This window comes from Chlorocebus sabaeus, chromosome 8 (genome assembly GCF_047675955.1).
Source record: "Chlorocebus sabaeus isolate Y175 chromosome 8, mChlSab1.0.hap1, whole genome shotgun sequence".
Taxonomy (NCBI): domain Eukaryota; kingdom Metazoa; phylum Chordata; class Mammalia; order Primates; family Cercopithecidae; genus Chlorocebus; species Chlorocebus sabaeus.
Genome location: NC_132911.1, coordinates 106,110,295 through 106,135,432, shown reverse-complemented (window position 1 = coordinate 106,135,432; position 25,138 = coordinate 106,110,295). Strand labels below are relative to the sequence as shown.

The 25,138-nt window shown below is 37.7% G+C and overlaps 1 protein-coding gene across 6 annotated transcripts in view; it reads left to right on the top strand.

Annotated features, from left to right (window-relative positions):
* UBR5 (ubiquitin protein ligase E3 component n-recognin 5) overlaps positions 1–25,138 on the top strand; it is a 152,172-nt gene that overhangs the window by 49,019 nt on the left and 78,015 nt on the right. For 4 of the 6 annotated variants that reach the window (XM_008001259.3, XM_008001258.3, XM_008001257.3 and 1 more), the window contains exons 2-9: positions 1,007–1,051; positions 1,441–1,522; positions 1,978–2,054; positions 2,448–2,567; positions 15,333–15,522; positions 16,025–16,184; positions 17,085–17,234; positions 19,923–20,134. In XM_008001259.3, the coding sequence (XP_007999450.1) occupies positions 1,007–1,051; positions 1,441–1,522; positions 1,978–2,054; positions 2,448–2,567; positions 15,333–15,522; positions 16,025–16,184; positions 17,085–17,234; positions 19,923–20,134 (1,036 nt within the window). The remainder of the gene's footprint in view (positions 1–1,006; positions 1,052–1,440; positions 1,523–1,977; positions 2,055–2,447; positions 2,568–15,332; positions 15,523–16,024; positions 16,185–17,084; positions 17,235–19,922; positions 20,135–25,138) is intronic. The other 2 variants (XM_008001260.3, XM_038000223.2) reach the window with 1 other exon arrangement.

Below are 25,138 nucleotides of genomic sequence, written 5' to 3'. Positions count from 1 at the left end.
TTAGTACAAATGATTGAAATTTGATTTTATTCATTTTTGTCACTCTTTAGAGAGCAGAATTCGTGGACTTTTCTATTGATTTTATGTTCTAATTTTTCCCATTGCTTTCTACAATTCTTAACTTTTACAAGGATTATTTCTGAAAAAAGTTTTAAAAGATCAGATCAGTTAGTGTTTTTTTTTTATTTTTTTGATAACTTAATAGAATTGAACTCTTAAAATCTACATTTGATTATATCTTTACATTGTAAAATGACTTCCTTAGGTTGACAAAGTACCTAGTTTAGTTTAGCTATTATAGTGTTTTATATTCAAGACTGTTTTCTTAAGAGAAACAATAAAATCATAACAGAAAATACAAGTTAATATCTCTTTGTTATGTAGCCCTTTGAGATTTTTCTAAATCTGTTCAATACTGTTTTAAATGCTATTAGAAATGGGAGGTGTTGTCCTTACTTTATATAGATAAGGACTTTGATGCTCTGGTTTGTTCAGTATTGTGTTATAAGACCGTTCAAGAACTTGAGATGATGCCTTAAGTCAATTAGGCTTTCTATTTTCATTTCATGATATCCATGTGCACTCAAGAATCTCTTGGCATGGATAACACAGTTTTTGTTTTGTTTTTTTTAAACAAATGAGCCTTTGGTTGGGCATTGGTTCAGGTACCAACAACTTTATGCTACCTTTTCTATAAACTCTAGAAGCTTCAGTTTTCTCACCTGGGATTAATGAGAAAATGGGATTAATACGATTATCACTGTTACTGAGGTTGCAAATGGGGTGGTGAGGGAAGGAAATTGCAGAGTCTGCTTGTGATCTTTTTGGGACAAAAATGAAAGAATATGAAAAACAGTCTAGAATATGAAAAACATTCTTACCATAGCAATTGTTTTGTGTGCTACTATTGGAAATTACCAAAATAATAGTACAAGTACCTGTCAGAATTACTTGTTTACAAAAGATCTGTCCATGTGATTTGTTAATGTTTTGTTTTGTTTTAAAGGTTACGGGAAGTTTCTGAGAAGCTGAACAAATATAATTTAAACAGGTAAGAGTTTTAAAATATTTAAATCTTCTGACAAAGAACAATTTTTCTTTATTAAGAAAAAACTCATATTTAGGCAGCAGCCTGATATAATTAAGATTAATGTGGTTGTGTTAGACTTTAAGAATCTTTTAATCTATCAGCTTTTAATGAGTTGGGCTTATTTGAATTATAAATTACATTCATGCTTTTTTTTTTTTTAAATCTGGCATACAGGGAGATATATATGATTATGGAGATATTTTTAAATTATTGCTTTAAAGTAAATATTAGTTTAAAAAACAGGTGTTGCCAACTTTTTTTTTTCTAATTGATTTTAAGAATAAACCCTGTGACGTATTTACCATTTAAAAAATAATTTTACTTACTTTTTCTTTTTTTTAATCTCTCAGCCACCCCCCTTTGAATGTATTGGAACAGGCTACTATTAAACAGTGTGTGGTGGGACCAAATCATGCTGCCTTTCTTCTTGAGGTAAATTATTCACTCTCAGAGAAATGAAAAATAAACAGTTAAAATAGAATTGTGCATCATTGTATTTCTCCTTTATAACAGGAAAATAGCAGTTACTTGAAAGAGTTATCTTGAAGATCTCCCAGTTCTCTTTCCTCCTCTGGCCCAGAGAAAGCTTACATGATTTACCAGAGTGTAAAACTAATTAGTAACAGAATGGGGGAGGCTCCTAAATCTGGTCATTTTCTTAGTTTGAATTTTGTTAGATTGAGATGTTGTAAATTATTTTCTGCTGGTTTCTTGACAGTGTATGTATGTCATATTTCCCCATCTCAGATGTGAGCACCTTTTGGAAGGGAGTTTATTTATTGTCTTCTGAATTGACTGACAGTGATGGGCACAGAATCTATTGAATAAATTCAAATTTTAATACATATTTTTACTTGGAGAATTTTTTCTGTTTTCTTTGCTTTTAGGATGGTAGAGTTTGCAGGATTGGTTTTTCAGTACAGCCAGACAGATTGGAATTGGGTAAACCTGATAATAATGATGGGTAAGATACTATGTCCTTTCTATTTAATATGTATTTAGCTCTTAGGTATTATATTAAACCTGTGTTTTGATTTTGGTAACCCTCAACTTAAAGCATCACAGAAAATTATATGCTTTTAAAACAGTGAAACTATTACTTTCTAGTTTAATTTTAATTTTTATGCAAGCAGTGATTCACAGCCAAAGTAGTAACATTAAAAGTAGCAGAGGAGCTGCTTATCACTTGACAGAAGCAGCTATCAGAAGAATGATAGTACATGTTTAGTAGGTATCAAGTCACATCTACTCTTTAACTGAAATGATTTTATAGATCATTTCCAAATTAAGCAATGCAATTTGAAATAACCGGGTTGTAATGTTGGTCTTCAAAAATTTACCTCTTGTTTTCCCCCAGGTCAAAGTTGAACAGCAACTCGGGGGCAGGGAGGACGTCAAGGCCTGGTAGGACAAGCGACTCCCCGTGGTTTCTCTCAGGTTCTGAGACTCTGGGCAGGCTGGCAGGCAACACCTTAGGGTAAGTTGTGGCCTGTTGAAGGCACCATCTTACTGATGGTCTGTATCATCTTCCTTTGAGTGCTCTCAGTCTGAATGATCATCTTCAACATTATATCTAGCAATGGAGTGAGAAAATTCTCCTGAACTCTGGGCAGGAGTTCATATTGCTCAGGGTGAGCCACCATGATAAAAATAACCCACACAGGCTAATTACAATTAATTTAGGCTCTTGACCTTTAAAAAATGTGTATAATGTTTATATGTGTTTATAATATGCCATTTATTTCATTTAAAATTTTAAATGATTTTATCTTTGGTCCTCTCTTACAACTTATTCTTGGGTAAAAGAAAGTCTAACATTTATTTATTTTTGGCATCCAAATCTGGTAGTTCTTTCTGAATCAATTTAATGAAGTTTGTAAATGATGTAATTAAACCTTACTTATTTTATTATTTTTATTTTTTTGTAGAGATAGGGTCTTGCTGTGTTGCCCAGGCTGGTCTTAAACTCCTGGCCTCAAGTGATTCTCCTGCTTTGGCCTCAGCCACTTTTATCTAAAGTTTATGTACTGTTAAACTAAAGAAACCATATACGGCTGGGCGCAGTGGCTCACGCCTGTAATCCCAGCACTTTAGGAGGCTGAGGCGGGCAGATCACAAGGTCCCGGAGATCGAGACCATCCTGGCTAACACGGTGAAACCCCGTCTCTACTAAAGAATACAAAAAATTAGCCGGGCGTAGTGGAGAGCACCTATAGTCCCAGCCACTCGGGAGGCTGAAGCAGGAGAATGGCGTGAACCCGGGAGGCGGAGGTTGCAGTGAGCTGAGATCACGCCGCTGCACTCCAGCCTGGGCAACAGAGCAAGACTCTGTCTCAAAAAAAAAAAAAAAAAAAAAAGAAGCCATATACAAATTTCGAGCTAGATGCTTTTACTCATTTTATACCTTGATTGGTGTAACTGGCCAGATTTTCTGAAAGTAACCAGTTAATGATTAGATTATGCTACTTCAGTCAGCATGTGTGTTCAAAGGCTGCTCACAGAAAACTAGAAGCAGTTTAACTAGTTTCAAAATATAATTAAATAGAGGAGGAAGTTTTTGGCTTTTTTTCCTCTAGACCACAAATTGGTAGGTAAAGTAAAAGTTAGATTTGAAAATTGGGATTGGGTATGGTGGTTTACACCTCTCAGCATGTTAGGAGGCCAAGGTGAGTGGATCTGTTGAGTCCCGGAGTTTAAGACCGGCCTGGGCAACATGGCAAAACGCCATTTCTACTAAAAATACGAAAAAGTAGCTGAATGTGGTTGCACATGCCTGTAGTCCTAGCTACCCAGGAGGCTGAGGTGGGAGGATCATCTGAGCCCAGGAAGTTGAGGCTGCAGTGAGCCGTGATAATGCCACTGTATACCATCCTGGGCAACGGAAATGAGAGACCCCTGTCTCAAAAACAAAAACAAAAAAGAAAAAAGGAGTTGAGGGGGAATACCAAAATGATTACTTTCTTTGCATTTGTGTTTTCATGCTGAACTAAATTTATTTTGAAATGTGAGGAAAGTTATTTAGTTGAGTACATCCTTTAGCTATACTAAATATAACTCTTGTCTTTGTTAAAATGTTATATGTGCTCTGTTAATGGTCCTAGGCACACAGTGTATGATAAAGAATTCTGAAAGTAGCATGTAATAACATGAAATTTTATTTCATGTGATAAAACTGGAAACATTTTGATTACATTTAAGAGTAAGTATTACCTGTTATACCATTGCCAAATAGTACCTTTCTTAAAGATGAACATTTTTTTGTTTAGTTCAAGGATCAGTAAAGTATAGCCTGCATGCCAAATCCAGCCACCCCCGTTTTTATTGAAAGATAGCCATACTTATTGTCTGTGACTGTCTTTGTACTATAACAGCAGAGATGAGTAGTTGGGACAGACTAGCTTCCAAAGCATAAACTATTTATGATTTGGCCCTTTACAGTAAAGGTCTGCTCATTCCAGGTTTTGCTTATCAGTTTATATACTGGCATTTGTTCCTAATCCTATACTCTATTTAATTTTTAATTTTTTTTGAGGCGGAGTCTCTTGTCACCCAGACTGGAGTGCAGTGGCGTGATCTCGACTCACTACAACCACTGCCTCCCGGGTTCAAGTGATTCTCCTGCCTCAGCCTCCCAAGTACCTGGGACTACAGGCGTGAGCCACCACGCCCACCTAATTTTTGTATTTTTAGTAGAGATGGGGTTTCACCATTTTGGCCAGGCTGTTCTCGAACTGCGGACCTCAGGTGATCCACCCGTCTTGGCCTCCCAAAGTGCTGGGATTACAGGCCTGAGCCGCTGCACCTGACCTACTCTTATTTATTTTTAAATTTTACTTTTCATTTTGAAATAATTTGACCTTAAAAAAAGTTTACAAAAATAGCACAAAGAATTTCTGTATACGTTGCACCCAGCTTCCCTAAATGTTAATGGTTTACATTTACATAATCATCAAAACCAAGAAATTAACATTGATCATTGCTTAATATACAGAGTTTATTTAAATTTCTCCAGTTGTCCACTAATACCCTTTTGTCCAGGATTCAGTCCAAGATCCCCAGTTGCGTTGAGTTGTCATGCTGCTGCTGCTGCTTTTTTTTTTTTTTTTTTTTTTAAAAATAGTGGTAGGATCTTGTTCTGTTGCCCAGGCCGGAGTGTGGTGGCACAATGATAACTCACTATAACCTTGAACTCTGGGACTTAACGCAATCCTCCTGCCTCAGCCTCTTAAGTAGCTAGGACTATAGGCATGGGCCACCACCACACCTGGCTAACTTTAAAATTTTCTTTGTAGGTAATTTTTAAATTTTTTGTGGAGACAGGGTCTCACTATGTTCCCCAGGCAGCCATGCTTCTTTAGTTAGCTCTAATCCTGGCCAGATCCTCTGTTTTTATCTTTCCAACCCTGATGAGTTTGAAAAACCAGTGGTTATTTTGTAGAATGTTTGGATTTGTCTATCGTTTCTCGTGATTAAACTTAAGTGATATATTTTTTGCAAGAATACCACAGAAGTGATGATGTGCCCTTTTCAGTGCATCATATCAGGTGGCATGTGATGTTACTATTGTTTTATTACTGGAAAGGAGGTGTCCTGTGATTAGTTAAGATGGTGTTTACCTGTTTCTCCACTATAAAGTTAACTATTTTCCTATTTTTCATTAATATGTATTTTGTGGGGAGATACTTTGTGACTCTGCAAATATCCTATTTCTCATCATACTTTTGCTCACTGAGTTTAACATTTGTTGATGATTCTTTTTTTGTCTGAATCAGTTGCTACTGTGGTGTTGGCCAAATGGTGATTTTTTAAAAAGACCTCATCATTTTTTTTACATTTATTAATTGGAATTCAACTGTAAGGAAGAACTTTCCCTCCTCTACCCCATTTCTTTATTTGTTTACTTTTTATTAATTTATTTATCTAATTTGAGACAGAGTCTCACTCTGTCACCCAGGCTGAGGTGCAGTGGCGTGATGTCAGCTCACTGCAGCCTCTGCTTCTGGGTTCAAGTGATTCTTGTGCTTCAGACTCCTGAGTAGATGTGATTACAGGCGCGCACCACCACGCTTGGCTAATTTTTGTATTTTTAGTAGAGACGGTTTCACTATGTTGGCCAGTCTGGTCTTGAACTCCTGACCTCAAGTGATCTGCCTTCCTCGGCCTCCCAAAGTGCTAGGATTACAGGTGTCAGCCCCCGCGCCTGGCCTTATTTTTTATTCTATTTTATTTCTTTTTCTCTTATGTTATTTGCATCGTTATGGTCTCATGGATATTTGTTTTATTCTCTGGTTTATAACCCATTTACCTTACTATGTTGCTCAAATTGTCTTAGACTTAAATCCTCTTAAAACTTGGAAATAACCAATTATGATAGAATGTATGGCAGAATGAAGTAGAACGGTAGAATTTTGTGACTTTATTAATAAAAATATACAACAAATATAGTAATAAAGGCGTATACTTGAGTTTGAATAAAACCTCTGTAGACCTACTCTGAAGGAGATTAGGGCTAATTTTAAGACTTTAAAATGCAGACAGAATCGTTGGTTTTCTGAGTCCCCTTACCCATTACTTACACTCCCCGTAACCCCCTCTTCATGCCTCTGTTCTCTCTGCCAGAACAGACTGTGTAAGCATTCTTTAAGCATTAGGCCCGTGATTGCAATACCGTAAAGTGTCGTAATACCTCCTGACCAACTTGATGCCAGTGATTTGTTTACTTATATTTGAGTTTGCAGATGTTTACAAAGTGTAAGCACTTAAATTCTGATTGTTTCTCTTGGCCTGTATGAAAAAATTGTTTGCAGTTTGTTGAAGGTGAAATTGTGATTAAGCTATTTTGTAAATCAAATTTTTTTTACAGTCACACATTTTCCTTTATAATGTGTTTCCTTGATTTGTATGATGCTCTTTTTTTTGTTTTTCAATTTCTGTGTTAATTACAATTAATTTTAAAGAAGTTTGCAATTTATAACATGTATTAGGGAATCTAGGACAGGCAAATCTTGAGTCCTCAAAGGGGAGTCTTTAAACCACAAATTTACCGAATACAATCCAATATGAAAGAGACTGTCCCCGGAGACCTTGGTCCCCACTCCCATCCTGCAGAGTCCGTGCCTGCTCACTTTTGCTGCTGGGAGTTGTCCTGGATCAGGGAGTGAGCGGTCTCTTTGAGAGCCACGTTTGAAAGAGTTGGGATTATTGGTACAGTTTTTTAGTGTGGTTTTTTTTTTTTTTTTTGAGAGACAGGATCTCCCTCTGTTGCCTGGGCGGGAGTGCAGTAATGTGATCTTGACCCACTACAGGCATGCATGCCCCACCACACCCTGCTAATTTTTGTATTTTTGGTAGAGCAGATTTTGCCATGTTGCCCAGGCTGGTCTTGAACTCCTGGACCTCAAGCGATCTGCCTGCTCCAGCTTCCCAAAGTGCTGAGATAACAGGCGTGAGCCACTATGCCCGACCAGCATGGATAATTGGGAATTGATCATTTATTTTGACTGATTATTTTTAGGAATACATACTGGTCCATTTAATGCTTTTTCCTTAGAAGATTTTGCTAATTGTCAGATTTGTGTGCTAAAGATTTCTAGCTGCTACTGTTTTCTTTCTTTAATAATTTAAGTTTATCCTGCAAGGTATTTAAAAAATCTCCTAAGTATTTTTGTTAAACTCATTTTAAACCTGCTTAAGGGTAAGAGCACCAGATTTATTTGGGGAAGAGAAGGGAGTTTATTTGTGTTTAATAAATAGTAAGGTGAATATGGACCTGTTAAGTGTCGAAAGTTCTATTCTGTTACTTGTGACCATTGAACAATAAGCTGCTTTTCGTTGATTTGAGCTACCATATTCCTTTAGGGTTTACTCTGAGCTAATAGCACATGAATTGAAATGTATATTTTTACTTGCAAATAGTTGAAGCCCCCACCAGGTAGGTAAGATAGTTTGTAGCAGGATTCTGACAAACTGGATTCCGTGTTTTTTAAAGGAGGCAGCTGGTAAACTGGTGTTGGCTGTAGGAAAATACAGGGCCACGGCTGGCAAATTCAAATCTGTGTGCCCCTCCCTTCCTTATTTTGTCCCAAGAAAACTTGCAAATCTGGATTGTGTGATAATCTCTTATCTTAAATGTTGGGACTAATTGATATTTTCATGGAAATAAATACACAGTCGCATCATTCAAACGTGTGTGCACGCATGTGTATGTACATTTAAAAAATAAACTATTTTAGGATAGGGTTTTTTTTTTTTTTTTTTTGGAGACAGGATCTGGCTCTGTCACCCGGGTTGGAATGCAGTGGCATGATTTTGGCTCACTGCAACCTCCACCTCTTGGGTTCAAGCCATCCTTCTACCTCAGCCTCCCAAGTAGCTGGGTCTACGGGCATGTGCCACCATGCCCAGCTAATTATTTTTTTGTGGAGACTGGGTTTTGACAGGTTGCCCAGACTGGTCTTGATCTCCTGAGCTCAAAATCTGCCCACCTTGGTCTCCCAAAGTTCTGGGATTACAGGTGTGAACCCAGCCTATGGTTTTAGATTGACAAAAAAATTTCAAATATCATACTGAGAGTTCCCATGTACCCCATGTCTAGTTTCCACTATTATTAAAATCTTATGTTAGTATGGTACATTTGTTACAATTAATGATTGAGTAATGATACTAAAGTTGTCTATAGGTTATTCACATTTCTTTGGTTTTTTGTAATGTCCTTTTTCTGTTCTAAGATCCCATCCAGGACTCCATATTATATTTAGTCACCATTTCTCATTAGATTCCTCTTGACTATGACCGTTTCTCAGACTCTTCTTGTTTTTGATGATACATACACATTTTAAACCAGCCACCTTTTTGAACAAGACTTGGCCCATAGGCTTTAAGTTTGCAAGCTGTGGACTAATTGCATACGAGGCATGATATCCTTAGTTCATTTTGAGTCATTCTGTGTACCTTGAGAACTGTGTAATGGGGTCAAAATTGTAGGATTAATTTGATAAGCAAACCACAGAAAGTAGAAACAAGTTTTCCCAGTATTTTTTAGTTTAACATTAAAAATTACATTGCTCACTGTAATTATAGATAAAAGAAATCAGCTGATTCCAATACTGTCCTTTATGACTACCAACAGACCTCTATTAGAATATGCTTAGTTTAACACATTAATCTTTATACAGATAGTGAGCTGGTTAGAGGAATGTTCAGGGGTGAGTGAGGTATGGCGACTGGTAGGTGGTTTGGATTCTGTTAGGAGAAAACACTGCACATGGCAGGCCAGAGTGGGAATACCTGTATTCTCTATGGCAACAGTCAGGTGAATGGAGAAACCAGAGAGATACTTTGACGGTTGTCTTTAAACTCAATCGAGGGCTTGTGTAGCAGAGATTGTAAACTGGCAGCTGCTGGTGGTGTAATGGATTAAATCAGCAGTGCTTAAAGAAAATAATTTGAGTGTTTTTAGATAGGCAGATAGTCTCTCCTGTCTTCCCTCTTATCTTGGCTTCCCTTGTTTACGTAACTTATCTCCCTCCCGTGGAGATTTGAGTTTGAGATGCCTGTAAGGTCTGCCCAGGAGCAGATGTGTACTTGGTTGCTATTTCTGATCAGGCTTGTAATAGCACTTGCTTGTGGAACAAATTGGTGATGGATTTCTTAGTGAAAATATCGAGTCTTCCCTTTTATCTATGATGACCATATAATTTATTGTCTGAACAGGGATGTTTTTGAGTGAAATTAATAATTAGGCTTAGCCAATAGGCTTAAACGGGCACTATCATAGGCAAACTGGTATATATAGTTATAATTATATCATTTTAAGACTCTTTAATGTGGTTTTTCCTGTTTTCATGTTGAAATAATTTATAAATTTTAGCTCTTCAATGTTTTGAAAATTGCCTGAAGATATTTTTTCCTGAAAGACTTAGTTTTTAAAACTCATAGGAAACTATAAAGTAAAAGTGCTGATTTAATAGTTGATTTTTGTTGTTGTTGTTGTTGGAGACGGAGTCTCACTCTGTCACCCAGGCTGGAGTGCAGTGGTGCGATCTCAGCTTACTGTAACCTCTCTCTCCTGGGTTCAAGTGATTCTCCTGCCTCAGTCCCCCCAAGTAGCTGGGACTACAGGCGCCCACCACAACGTCTGGCTAATTTTTGTATTTTTAGTAGAGATGGGGGTTTCACCATATAGGCCAGGCTGGTCCTGAACTCCTGACCTCAAGTGATCCGCCCACCTCAGCCTCCCAAAGTGCTGGGATTACAGGCGTGAGCCACCATGCCTGGCCAGTAGTTAATTTTAAAAACAATTTAAGGAACTTCTTTTAGAGACAGGGTCTCACTCTGACACCCAGCCTATAGTGCAGTAGTGTGTTGATAGCTCACTGTAGCCTCAAATTCCTGGGCTCAAGCAGTCCTCCTGCCTCAGTCTTCCAAGTAGCTGGGACTATAGGCACACAAGTAGTTGATTAGTAGTTGATTTTATTCCCTATTTGTGTTTCATTGGTTGTGTGTTGTTTTCTGATGCATAATTATTTTAATATATAACTTGAAAACATGTCTACTTTCTAGAGTAGTACTTTCTTTAATACAACTTCAGTTTTAAGTGAATTTAACATTTAATTGTAAAACCATAAAATTTACCATTATAATCATTTTTAAGTATACAGTTTAGTAGTGTTAAGTATGTCCACACTGTTGTGAAACAGCTTTCTCGAACTTTTTCATCTTGTGAAGTTGGAACTTTATACTCGTTAAATAACAACTACTCTTTTTTTCTCTCTCTCTAGTCCCTGGTAGCCACCAATTCTACTTTGTTTCTGTGAATGTTTACTTAAGATGACTCATATAAGTGGAACCATTGAGGTTTTTTTTTTTTTTTTTTGGTGACAGGCTTATTTCAGTTAGCATAATGTTCTGAAAGTTCATCCATGTTGTAGCATATGATAGGATTTCCTTCCTTTTAAAAGCTGAATAGTAGTCTGTTGTATGTATGTATCACATTTTGTTGGACACTTGGGTAGCTTCTACTACTTGGCAATTGTGAATGATGCTGCTTTGAACATGCGTTTGCAAGTATCTTTAAGACCTTGGTTTCAATTATTTTGAATATATACCGGAAGTGCAATTGTGGATCATATGGTAGTTCTTTTAATGTTTTGAGGAATCTCCATATTGTTTTCCAAAAGTGGTTGTGCCATTTCACAGTCCCACCAACAGTGCACATGGGTTCCAGTTTCTACACATACTCGCAACACTTGTAATTCTTTTTTTTTTTTGCTTGATAGTAGCCATCCTAATCAGTATTAGTTGATATCTCGTTGTGATTTGGTTTGGATTTCTCTGATGATTAACGATGTTAAACATCTTTTCATATGCTTGTTGGCCATTTATATATCATGTTTGGAGAAATGTCATTTCAAGTCCGTTGCCCATTTTTTCATCAGGTTATTTAATTTTTTATGGTTAAGTTGTAGGAGTTATTTATATATTCTGGATGTTATCCTCTTACCGGATATATGATTTGCAAATATTTTCTCTCATTCTGTAGGTTGTCTGTTGATTGTGTCCTTTGATACACAAAGTTTTAAAGTTTGATGTAGTGCCATTTGTTTATTTTTGCTTTTGTTGCCTGTGTTTTTGGCATCATATCTAAGCAATAATCACCAAGTCTGTGAAGCTTTTCCCTTATGTTTTCTTTTAGAAGTTTTATCATTTAAGGTCTTATGCGAAGGTCTTTAATTCATTTTGAGTTAATTTTTGTATATAATGTAAGATAAGGGTTCAACTTCATTCTTTTGCATGTGGATATCCACTCTTCCAAGCACCACTTGTTGAAGAGACCATTTTTTCCCCCCTAAGTGGTCTTAGCGCCTGTGGAAGATAATTTGGCCATATATATGAGGGTTTATTTCTGGGTTCCATTTTGTTTCATTGGTCTTTTTTGTTGTTATCCCTAACCCATACTGTTTTAAATACTTTAGCTTTGTTATATGCTTTGAAATTGTGAAGTGTGAATCCTTCAACTTTGTTCTTTTTCAAAACTGTTTTGGCTGTCTGGGCTTGCCTGAGATTCCATGTGAATTTTTAGGGACAAACTTTTCAATTCTTTTTTTGTGTTTGTTTTGTTTTTAAGACAAAGTTTTGCTCTGTTACCCAGGCTGGAATGCAGTGGCACAAACATGGATGGCTCACTGAAGCCTCAACCTGTTGGGCTCAGGCATTCTGCCTGCCTCAGTCTCCGGCATAGCTGAGACCATTGACGCGTTTCACCATGCCTGGCTAATGTTTTGATTTTTTTCTAGAGTCAGGTCTCGCTGTGTTGCCAGGGCTATTCTGGAACTCCTGGGCTCAAGCGATTCTCCCACCTTGGCCTCCAGCGATCCTCCCGCCTTGGCTTCCCAAAGTGCTGGGATTACAGACATGAGCCACCATGCCCAGCTAATTTTTTATTTGCTAAAGAAGAAAAGTCATTGGGATTTTGATAGGGATTGTGTTGAATGCTTTGGGTGGTGTAGACATCTTAGCAATATTCAGTCTTTCAATTCATGAACCCAAGACACCTTTCTTATCTGTGTCGTCTTTAAATTTCTTTCAGCAGTGTTTTCTACTTTTCAGGTTATAAGTCTTAGGTTTTATTCCTAAGTACTTTATTCTTTTTGATGCTACTGTTAAGTGGGGCTTGTTTTCTTTTTTCTTTCCTCTCCCTTCCTGTCCCCTTTTTTCCTTTGCTCTTCTGTCTCCCCTCTCCCCTATCCCTCTCTCCTCTTGTCTCTTTCTGTGAGACAGAGTCTTGATCTGTAGCCAAGGCTGGAGTGCAGTGGCACAATCATGGCTCACTGCAGCCTCCGCCTCCTGGGCTCAAGCCATCCTCCCACTTCAGCCTCCCTGCTGGGACTACACGTGAGTGCCACCATGGCTGGCTAATTTTTTATTTTTTGTAGAGATGGGGTCTTGCCATGTTGCCTAGGCTGATCTCAAACTTCTGGGCTCAGGTAATCCTCCCTCCTGGGCCTTCCAAAGTGTTGGGATTACAGGTGTGAGCCACCATACCCAGCCTGGATTGTTTTTTTAATTTTTTTGTTGACGTAATGTGCTTTTTAATGAACAGTTATTTAAACATGACATTTATTAACTGAAATAAATGCTGTTTCATACTGCAGCCTTGAGGATGCACTGTATTGCTTTTCTCCAAAGTTATCTTGGGCAGTTCTTAGGCTATAAATACAGATACTGCATAAACATGAATTGGTAGTGTACATCAGCAAGTACAGAAGCCCATCAAAAGGATGACAACAGCTTCTCTAGGTTTATTTTTTCATTTTACTGAGGAAACTATTTAAACAGTTTTTTTGTTTAGCCAGAGATTGGGCTTTCCAGTCAGGTGAGAGGAGAAACCATGGAAGTTTGATATATACTGATTTGAGAATCATTATTGGTTAATGTATTCCAAACTTTTAAAGGGGGGAAATGGTTTGGAAAATCAAATTGAAATGAAGTCTCTTTGCATTGGGAGTTTGAAGGTTTCAGCCTTAGGCAGCGAGTACAGTAGGAATTGAGAGTAAAATACCTCTCTCTAGGTCAAATGATCTCCAAGTATTAGATTCATTTTGAAGAGAACAGACGCTGCCCTAATTTAAAAAGCTGAAGTGACTTGTGTGACCATTTTCTTTAAGATGTGATTAAGTACAGAAGGCAGTCATGGTTATCTAGATGAGTTGATTTGAATCTTAATGTTCATGTTTGGGCAGTAAGTGAAGATGTAGATGTCATGCCCTTTCTAAGTTGTTTTCTCACAGGAAAAAATTACCATATTTAAATAGCAGCTCCCTCTTGGACAAGGTGGTTGATAGTGCTGAATATTAATGCAGTACTATCTTAGCAAATGAATGTTTATTTCATGGGAAGCACTGAATTCTAAACTCTGAATTTTAGTTTTTGTGTAACAACATTGGTAATTTAGTCTGATAGGTCTTTCATGCAAAGGCAAGATGTGTTCACTTTATTTTATTTATTTTATTTTATTTTATTTTATTTTATTTTATTTATTTATTTGTTTGTTTGTTTGTTTGTTTGTTTGTTTGTTTTGAGACAGAGTCTCGCTCTGTTGCCCAGGCTGGAGTGCAGTGGCGCGATCTTGGCTCACTGCTACCTCCGTCTCCTGGGTCCTGGTTCAAGCAGTTCTCCTTCCTCAACCTCCGGAGTAGCTGGGATTACAGGCATGTGCCACCATGCCCAGATAATTTTTGTATTTTTAGTAGAGACAGGGTTTCTCCATGTTGGCCAGGCTAGTCTTGAACTCCTGACCTCGTGATCCACCCATCTTGGCCTCTCAAAGTGCTGGGATTACAGTTGTGAGCCACCGTGCCTGGCCGATGTGTTCATTTTGTAGTTGTGATTAAAAATACATAGGTGGCTTTAAAAAATTATTTCCCCAGCACTTTGGGAGGCCAAGGTGGGCAGATCACCTGAGTTTGGCGGTTCGAGACTAGCCTGACCAATATGATGAAAACCCGTCTCTACTAAAAATATAAAAATTAGCCAGGCTAAAAAAAAAAAAAGCCAGGCTATGGTGGCCCACACCTGTAATCCCAGCTACTCAGGAGGCAGAGGCAGAGGTTACAGTGAGCCAAGATGTTGCCACTGCACCCCAGCTTGGGCGACAGAGGGAGACTCTGTCTCAAAAAAAATTTTTTTGTAAGGATGCAAAAGTGTGATGTTTATCTTTATAAAAAGTGAAGTTATATTTAAACATTAAAAAAATTGGATTGGGCATGGTTGTACACACCTGTAATCCTGGCTGCTCAGGAGGCTGAGACGGGAAGATTGCTTGAGCCCGGGAGTTTTGAGACCAGCCTGGCCCACACAGCAAGACCTCATCTCAAAAACACAAAAAAATTGGGACAGTTGTCAGGTATCTTAGTGCATGCCTGTGGTCCCCAGCTACTCAGGAGGCTGAGGCAGGATGATCACTTCAGCCCAGGAGTTCTAGGCTGTAGTGTATTTTGTTTGTACTTGTGAATAACCAGTGCCCTCCAGCCTGGGCAACATAGCAAGATCCCATTTCTTTAAAAAACAGTATTATTATTTTAAAGCCCAGTTCTATTACCTTATTCTTTTGTCGAAACACTACGTAACATGTTATGTCAATTAGGCAAATAACTTTATTTTAGCTGAAAATAATAACAGTGAGACCCAAGCCATCAGAATGATTGTTTAAAAATGCTAATTTTATAAATTCTCCAATATTTAGAAGCCGCTGGAGTTCTGGAGTGGGTGGAAGTGGTGGAGGATCCTCTGGTAGGTCGTCAGCTGGAGCTCGAGATTCCCGGCGGCAGACTCGAGTTATTCGGACAGGACGGGATCGAGGGTCTGGGCTTTTGGGCAGTCAGCCCCAGCCAGTTATTCCAGCATCTGTCATTCCAGAGGAGCTGATTTCACAGGTATGGATCTTGTAGAACACTTAATGTCAGACAACAGGACAAGGTGAGATTTTACTGAATATGTGGGTTGTAGTCATGACTCATATCATGAATTCTGAAATAACTTTTTCTATTTTGATCCTATAAAGTTTGTTTTGTTTTGTTTTGAGAGAGAGTCTCACTCTGCTGCCCAGGCTGGAGTGCAGTGGCTTGATCTCAGCTCACTGACCTCTGTCTCCTGAGTTCAAGCAGTTCTCATGGCTCAGCCTCCCAAGTAGCTGGAATTAATGGGTGTAGCCAGCACACCCAGCTAATTTTTGTATTTTTTAGTGTAGACGGGGTTTCACCATGTTGGCCAGGCTGGTCTTAAACTCCTGACCTCAGGTGATCCGCCCGCCTTGGCCTTCCAAAGTGCTGGGATTACAGGCTTGAGCCACCACACCCTGTCCTAGAAAGCTGATTTTGATAAAGAATTTAATCAAAAGAAAATTACCATAGCACTTCTTTTTATTTTTTATTTCAGGCCCAAGTCGTTTTACAAGGCAAATCCAGAAGTGTCATTATTCGAGAACTTCAGCGAACAAATCTTGATGTGAACCTTGCTGTAAATAATTTACTTAGCCGGGATGATGAAGATGGAGATGATGGGGATGATACAGCCAGCGAATCTTATTTGCCTGGAGGTTGGTGGATCACTGTCATGTTTTTCTCAGTGCTGGAGTGCTCTTTGGACTGGGGAATGGAATTTAAAGTACATAGACTTTTCTGAGTATTCTTTTCAAGGTGGTAGATATTTTTCACTGTAGAGCTGCTTGATTTGATTGTAAAGTTTCTTTTAAGGGAAAATGGGGAAGTGGTTTTGCTCAGTGGATTTGTGCTTGATCCCAACAAAGATATGGCTGTATGTGCATAGCTTTATAACTAGATGACACATGACTCTACAGTATTGTTTTTTGATGCCCTTATTACTGAAAATATGTAATAACTGAACTACATTTTGATCTTGACTGTCTTATCTCTGTGATGTCACAAGTGTTGTATCTTTTTTTTTTTTTTTTTTTTTGTTTGAGACGGAGTCTTGGTCTGTCACCCAAGCTGAAGTGCAGTGGCGTGATCTCAGCTCACTATAAGCTCTGCCTCCTGTGTTCACACCATTCTCCTGCCTCAGCCTCCTGAGTAGCTGGGATTGCCGGCATCCGCCACCATGCCCGGCTAGTTTTTTGTATTTTAATAGAGACGAGTTTTCACTGAGTTATCCAGGATGGTCTCCATCTCCTGACCTTGTGATCTGCCCGCCTCGGCCTCCCAAAGTGCTGGGATTACAGGCATCAGCCACCGCGCCTGGCCACAAGTGTTATATCTTAACGAGTGATTTATATTTCTTGTGATTATGTAGTAAGTAGCTCAGGCAACATTTATGCATTTGGTGTTCTTTAAAATATTTGTTAGTAATGTAAGTTGTGTTTTTCCTCAGGTGATGTCAGTCCCTAGTTTTTTAATGTATTTTAATTTTTAGAGATCTTTCAGCAGTCTACAGATGCTCTTTGTGTGTATCCTTCAGTGATGTTTGTTTCTGTTTATAGAGGATCTTATGTCTCTCCTTGATGCTGACATTCATTCTGCCCACCCAAGTGTCATTATTGATGCGGATGCCATGTTTTCTGAAGACATTAGCTATTTTGGTTACCCTTCTTTTCGTCGTTCATCACTTTCCAGGCTAGGCTCATCTCGAGGTAATTTTGCATTTATTTATTTATTTATTTATTGTCGCAGGCTAGCTGTATGGAAAGATAGTGGTAGAATCGACTTACTGTATTTGAACTTCTAACATTGCAGTTATTATTAGTTTTTTATGAATGCTTTAGCATTAAAATTATTTTGAAGAGCCACAATAGTATTTTAGAGTTGATCTTATTTACATTGTGGAATTGATGTCAAGGACTATGACTTCACCTAAATGTATTTTTAATTAGGAATATGGATTCTGAACTAAAAGCAGAATTCTACTTTACAGTGACATGCAGCATTCAGAAAACAAGTCTTAGTTTATTTGTTTAAAATAAGGAATCTGTTTATTTTAAATCCTGGTTAGATAAAATAATGAAATGTGAAAAAAACTTACTAGAATGGGTTTAGGACCAATATTAAATGTGTAGAAATGTTTAGTTTATTAAAACACTTCTTTTTTTTTTTTTTTTTTTTTTTTTTTGAGACAACGCCTCACTCTGTTGCCTAGGCTGGAGTACAGTGGTATGATCTCAGCTCACTGCAGCCTCCACCTCCTGGGTTCAAGAGATTCTCCTACCTCAGCCTCCTGAGTAGCTGAAATTACAGGTGCCTGCCACCATGCCCAGATAATTTTTGTATTTTTCGTAGAGACTGGGTTTCACCATGTTAGCCAGGCTGGTCTTGAACTCCTGACCTGAGGTGATCCGCCCGTCTTAGCCTCCCAAAGTTTTGTGATTACAGGCATGAGCCACTGCGCCCAGCCTAAAATGCTATTTTCAGAAGTTTGAGGCCAGGCATGATGGCTCATGCCTGTATTCCCAGCACTTTGGGAGGCCGAGGCGGGTGGATCATGAGGTCAGGAGATGGAGACCATGCTGACTAACACAGTGAAACCCAATGTCTACTAGAAAAATACAAAAAAAAATTAGTCAGGCGTGGTGGTGGGTGCCTGTAGTCACAGTTACTTGGGAGGCTGAGGCAGGAGAATGGTGTAAACCCAGGAGGCGGAGCTTGCAGTGAGCTGAGATCACGCCACTGCACTCCAGCCTGGGAGTGCAGGCTTTTTTTTTTTTCTCCAAAAAAAAAAAAAAGTTTGAAATCCTTAAAAGATACAGTACATGGTAGAGGTTAGAAAGATTTTGAAATAAATAATCCTGCCTTTCTCTGCATATGTTTGTGTATAGCTTGTTTACATTATAATTGTCAATATTTTTACTTTCCAGAATGTAAAACTACTTGATTCAAATAACAGAAATTAGCTGTATTTACTGATCTTTAAACTGGAAAATATGCCATGTTATATTGAGAGCTTGCTGCGTATACTTTTAGTACTTAGGAATAAAGTTTTAAAATAACAGATCTGTGGTGATCTTTTAATATATTGAATGGACTATGTAATAGCGTTATGAATTTAAAAATAAATGCATACTTTACTGCCTTAAATGTATCCAGTAATATATTTTCAAATATTCCATATCTAACATAAATAACTCCTTTAAATGTCTCTTCCCCCCTCCCCCCCGCCTTTCTTTTTTGAAACGGAGTTTCGTTCTTGTTGCTCGGGCTGGAGGGCAACGGCATGATCTTGGGTCACTGCAATCTGCCTCCCTGGTTCAAGTGATTCTCCTGCCTCAGCCTCCCAAGTAGCTGAGATTACAGGCATTCGCCACCTCACCAGGCTAATTTTGTATTTTTAGTAGTGACATGGTTTCACCGTATTGGTCAGGCTGGTCTCAAACTCCTGACCTCAAGTGATCCACCCACCTTGGCCTCCCAAAGTGCTGGGATTACAGGCATGAGCCAAATGTCTCTTTTCCTATGTTCATTCTATGTAGGCATTACTTTTAGTTTGAACCATATGGAATAGCTAATACTTGACCACTTTTGACCTATATATATGGCAGTTTTGTATAGTTCAATTTAATTATTGTTTCTAATCCTTATTTATCCTATTCTTAGAAAGTTTATTTTGGTTATGTTATTTAAAAAGTAATATATGAGCAACTTCAGAAAAACTGACTTTAGATAGTTTGTAGGCCAATAGCCATGGGAAGCATTTTGATAAGGAAATCATTTTATAAAGATTCCTTTTTAAAAAAACAGACTGTCTGGTTCCTCAAAAAAATTTAAGACTTATTCATAAAAATCTGTCCTATAAAAATTACTCTAAACAAGGGCTTGGTTTTTAAAAACTTTCTACTTAGCTTACATTAATGGATTCATAGTTTAACCTTTTTAGGGTTTTTTCTATGTGTACATTTTTTGAGTTTGCTTATATGTGTAACATGTGGAAGTTTTAAATTTATGTGCTTTTTAAACCCACCAGTAGACAAATGAGGAGTGTATATTTTCTAGTATATAAATTGAATTCATAGTAAGCATTTCTAATGCAAGCCAACAATTTAAAATTCTTTTAAAAAAACCAAATATAGTTCAGAATAAAGCAGTTCAGCTCTAAAACCATATAGTTGAAATATAGAAAAGTCTGCCTCTAATTTTTTACAATACTAGTTATAATTTTTATACATTCACTTGAAAGGGTTGATGTTTTGAATGTTGCATGTCAGCCTTATTAGATATACATTTACATAAATTTTTATGAGTAGATAAACTGCTATTAGTTGCATCCTGAAGGGTCTTTACTAGAGAGTGGCTTACTTTTATCCCACTGGTGTGACCCAATTGCATACCAGTTCTCCTTCTTCCCTTAGAGAGAGACTCTGAGCTGTTGCGTGAACGTGAATCCGTTTTACGTTTACGTGAACGAAGGTGGCTTGATGGAGCCTCATTTGATAATGAAAGGGGCTCTACCAGCAAGGAAGGAGAGCCAAACTTGGATAAGAAGAATACACCTGTTCAAAGTCCAGTATCTCTAGGAGAAGATTTGCAGTGGTGGCCTGATAAGGTATTTGGAAAAAATTCACACCGCTTCTGTTTAAGTAGATCCCTGACAACCCCTCCCTCCAAGGTTTCCATTTTATTTATTCTGGTTTTTGTACTATCACTCAAGGAAAAACACAAATATAAAACAATACTTTTGTTTTGTTTTAAAATATAAATAGAATGTATCTTTATTTGGCACTCCATGAGTCATCTCAGTGAGATGTATTCAGTGGTGCAACGTATCTTACTGCTTGATGAAGTAAATCAGAGTAATTAGGATGGTAGTTCTAGATAACACATCAGCATGCTATTCCAGTACTTCCTTTCTGGTAATAATTACTCTAATAAATGATGTTACATTCCTTGGTAGAAATTTGTTTTGTCAAATTTCTGAAGTCAGGTGGACACCAGTTTCTGCAGGGCGTGTTTTTGGTCATTGATACAGCATGTATATCATGACAAGATTAGGGATCTGTGTTCCTTGATTAGTTAACTATGCCATTTAATGGCAGTGAGTTCTGACAGATCCTTTGCTGTGAATGCTATGGGAGACAAAGCTGACTGAACAGGAATGGGCTAGGGGAGTATGCTCTGCATCCTGAGGAACAGTGCAATGACTGGATTATAGAAAACATCTAGGATTTGGTAATTGATTTGAATCTTTAAAAATCCATCACTGCCATAAGTGAAACAGAGTTGATGCATCCTGTTCATGGTATGTATGTAATTGATAGTTCATCTTCAGAGGCTCCTATTGGAACCCATGTTTTTCACTTGTTTTTTACTGTGTCTCTTTTTTCTTATTTCCAGAACCATTTGGGTAGGAATTTTTCTGAAGCAGAAATAAACTAAAAGAAGATGGGAACTTTGGGGCCCTACTAGCAGATAAAGGGAGCCTGATAAGGATTTCTTTCCTTTCTTTGATTTAGAACTTGAATCTGGGATATTGAAGGGAAATATTATTTAACTTTCCAAATTTACGTTTCCATAGTTACTGTGAGTCTTGTTGTAGTTCATTTATTTTCCTCTGCATTCAGCTCATGTGGCAAGCTTGAATGCAAGAAGGAACCTGAATTTTAATCAGTCTCTTTGGAAGCAAAAGGTTATTCTGTCTTCTTTGGCAACTGCCAAACTTTCCCTGAATTGCATTCTTTTACTTATTTCCCTAAAGCTAGAAATGTCCCAAGTTCTACTTGTACTTCATGTGGTAGGGAGTGATTTAAACCATTGGGCTTTCACTTTTTTTTCTTTTGGTACATCATTTACCGTTTCCTATTTCTCTTGCCTGAATCATGTTGGAGCTGTGTCTGTTTCATATTGGCAGGAAGTAAAAGAGGACTCTTGAATTATGTTTTAATAGGGCCATCACGTATTATTAATCTAGGTTTCTTTGTCATGTATTATTTTTGATTAATGAAAGTATTTCTGAATAGTACAAGTTTAGCAAGCCTAGTCATTATACTCTGTTAGATTTAGCTAGCCCTTATTGGCCTGGCTAAAAATATGATAAATATGTTTTTAAGTACACTTTGTTTTTAGAGACAGTTGTAAGTGCATCATGAAATCTTGGCACTTTAGACTTTTAGTGCATTATTCCTTGGTTTGTTTAGCCACTGAGTGAATGGAAGAAGAGCGGTATGTGAAACAAAGTATATCCTACCTATATTCTTTTTTCCATTAAACACCAAATTTAAAATAGCAACATCGAAAAACACTTTTTACTAGCACATGATTGAAATCTAAAAATCATACTTGAATTCTGGGAAAGAAAACAGCTTAAGCCTCTAATTAAACTGTTAAGCATTAGCATAGTGATCAATAAATACCATTAGGTGCTTGTTTGCAGGGCTGAATGCTACAAGAGAATATAGAGAGCTATTAAAGGGAAAGAAGATCTTGTTTTTAACTAACTTTAGGAAAACAAAGTATTATACAGAGGCACAGGATAAATACCATGTGCAGAAACTGGCAATATGTGGGACCTATATTGGTTTCCCAAAATTAGTTAGGGGTAGTGATTCCTGAGGAGCAGAAGCTTTTGGGGGGAGGCTTGACAGGGAATAGAGAGGTAGGCGGAGAATACAGGGAGATAGGGTGTCAGGATGCACTTGGTATTTACCACTGGGAAGAGGAGGTACCAGCACCAGATGAGAGTGGTCTGCCAAGAGTAGGGGCTTGTCTAATGAGGGGTCCAGTAGGAATTCCCAGCTCAAGACAGTTTGAATGTCATACTAAGGCTGACACTGGGAAACTAGAGCAGTTGCAGAGCATGCATCTATCATTTTATCTCCTTCATGCCACAGACATTGCTGCTAATTGCCTAGTACCTTGCTACTTATGGGGGCTATATTAATCACAAGATTGGATATTGAGCCTGTCTTAAGAAACTTGTGAGGTTTAGTGTAGGAGACAGGTGATGGTTACTCATTCAAAGTAATATTCTTAAAATGTGGCTTCCTTTATAATCTTGATTGAGGTTTGCTTTTAAAAAAAATCTTGGTAACTTGCATTATTTTGACTGAAAGTGTTATTTCTACGTTCTTGACATACCAGGCTGCTAAAGGATAGTCTCAATTTTGTACACAGTAGTAAACTTGGAATATAGCTGGAAAAGACCTTTGGCTTGCCTCTGATCCATTCATTTTTATGGAGAAGGAAACTTCATGTCTTTGCTTATTTCACATGGCTTGTAAATGGCAGATGTAGCAATGAAGTTTCTTTTTAAATATGGGAAGGATTAGCTTTTTTTAAGGAGTAGGGGCAATCAAAATATGCATCCTAGTTTAATTTCAGAAATGAGCTAATATAATACTCTTAAATATTAAGTATGGTTGCTAATGTTCATAGTAATTTTCATTTTGCCCCTTGTTAGGGTACAAAGTTAATTCTGTTGGTAAAGGAACTGGATTAGTACCTACTTTCCCAGCATCCATTTAGAGGAACAACCAGTTCCTCAAAATTCTACCTTTTTTTTTTTGATGAAATTTCGCTCTTGTCGCCCAGGTTGGAGTGTAGTGATGCGATCTTAGCTCACTGCAACCTCTGTCTCCTGTGTTCAAATGATTCTGTTGCCTCAGCCTCCTGAGTAGCTGGGATTACAGGCACCTGCCACCACGTCCAGCTAGTTTTTTGTATTTTTAGAAGAGATGGGGTTTCACCATGTTGGCCAGGATGGTCTTGAACTCCTGACCTCAGGTGATCCACCCTCCTCAGCCTCCCAAAGTGCTGGGATTACAGGCGTGAGCCACCGTGCCTGGCAGTTTTACCATTTGTAAGCTAATAAAATTATTTTAATGATAGGATGTTCTCTTTTATTTAAGGTTTTGTGGTATAATATTGATCTGAAAATATTTGAGGTGACTGTAAAATACAAAGATTTCCCAAAATTATTCTTTGAATTAAATGTCAAAACTAATATAATATAAAAGCATAATTAAAAATTATAGGCATCTTGAAAGCTCCATAAAGACAGAAGTAAGGGTCATTTAATCATTATTAATTTAGAAACCTTGACTAAATATATGCCATGCGTTAGACCTTTTGTTAGATGTTAGAGTAAGAGATTTTATAGGAAGAAGAAAAATAATAGTAATCTGAGTAAGTACTATAATAGATTTCCATACATACATACATAATAGCTACACAAGAGCACAGGAAGCATTGGGAGATCACAGGAGGCTGCGCAGAATGATTACAAAGAGTGTGGACTCTGAAGTCAAGCTGCTGGATTTCCTGTCTTAACCCTGCCACTGTCTAGTTGTGTGACCTAGATCAAGTTCTTTCTTCTCTCTGCCTTGGTTTTCTCATATAGATAGAGGTAGTAATAATTTTTACATTATGGGTTTGTTATGAGAATTAAATGGGTTAGTTTATGTAAAGTGCAAAGAGCAAGGAGAAACATGGTCCTGTCCCACATAGGGAGAACAGGCAGTTCCTGCAGATCATAGGAGGGTGAGAGAGCCCTGTTGGGTATTTCCAAGTACGTTTATGTGGGAGTTGTATTTTATGTGCCAGGTTCTCTGTTGGTAGTGAATTGGACACAGACCAAAAAGATACAGATCATGCATGCCCCCTTTATCTGACTGGACTAGAATGAATTCAAGTTATGAAAACATTTTATTACAGTAATAATTTAGTGTAATAGGAAATTAAGGGCAGCCTATATGTACCAAAGTGAGAAGGGGAGGGAGTGCCTAACTAAGTCTGTGCTCTAAGTCCAAGGTTATGATGCTCACAGTCAAAGTAGCCAAGTTTATACTGGTTTCTGAAGGTTTTTACCCCGAAACATCAACTTTCTTATTATGCTATCCCTACTCCCTAAAATCCATCCTTTCTTTCTTGTCTCCCCCTCCCTCTCTTCCTTCCTCTCTCCTCCCATACTCTGCCTCCGACTCCTTTCTCCCTGCTCCCTTTACTCACTCTTCTCTAGCCATTCTTTCCATCCTTCCGTCCATCCACCTTTCCATCTAACCATCTATGCATCTACTGTTTTTTACTGTTTCTTTGACTTGTATGACTGCTCGTTACATTTTGTATTGCTGGAATAGCTTTGATAATTCATTTACTTTGGTGAGAAGAGGTAATCTTTCAATTAGGTGGTTCTATAACATGACTGTATTTTCTCTTAGTCATTTTTGCAATTTATTTTTTCTAGTTTAGAAATTTAGTATGTTGCTGAATGTCTGCAAGTAAATTGTAATTATACATGTGTTTATACCAACCTACTTCCAGTAAAAATCTGAACCAAACACATTTTACAAGGCCTAAGCCAGACGAAGACGCCAGAGGAAAAGAAAACCATAGGCTAATAATATCTTTGAACATTGATGCAGAAATCCTCCAAAAAAATTCAGGAAACTGAATTCAATACATATCAGAAAGATTATACATCATGACCAGGTAGAATTTATTCCTGGCATAAGGCTGGCTTTATATATACACATTAATCAATGTGATAGATCGTGTTAGCAGTATGAAACCTGAAAATCACATGAACACCTTGATTGACGCAGAAAAAGCATTTGGA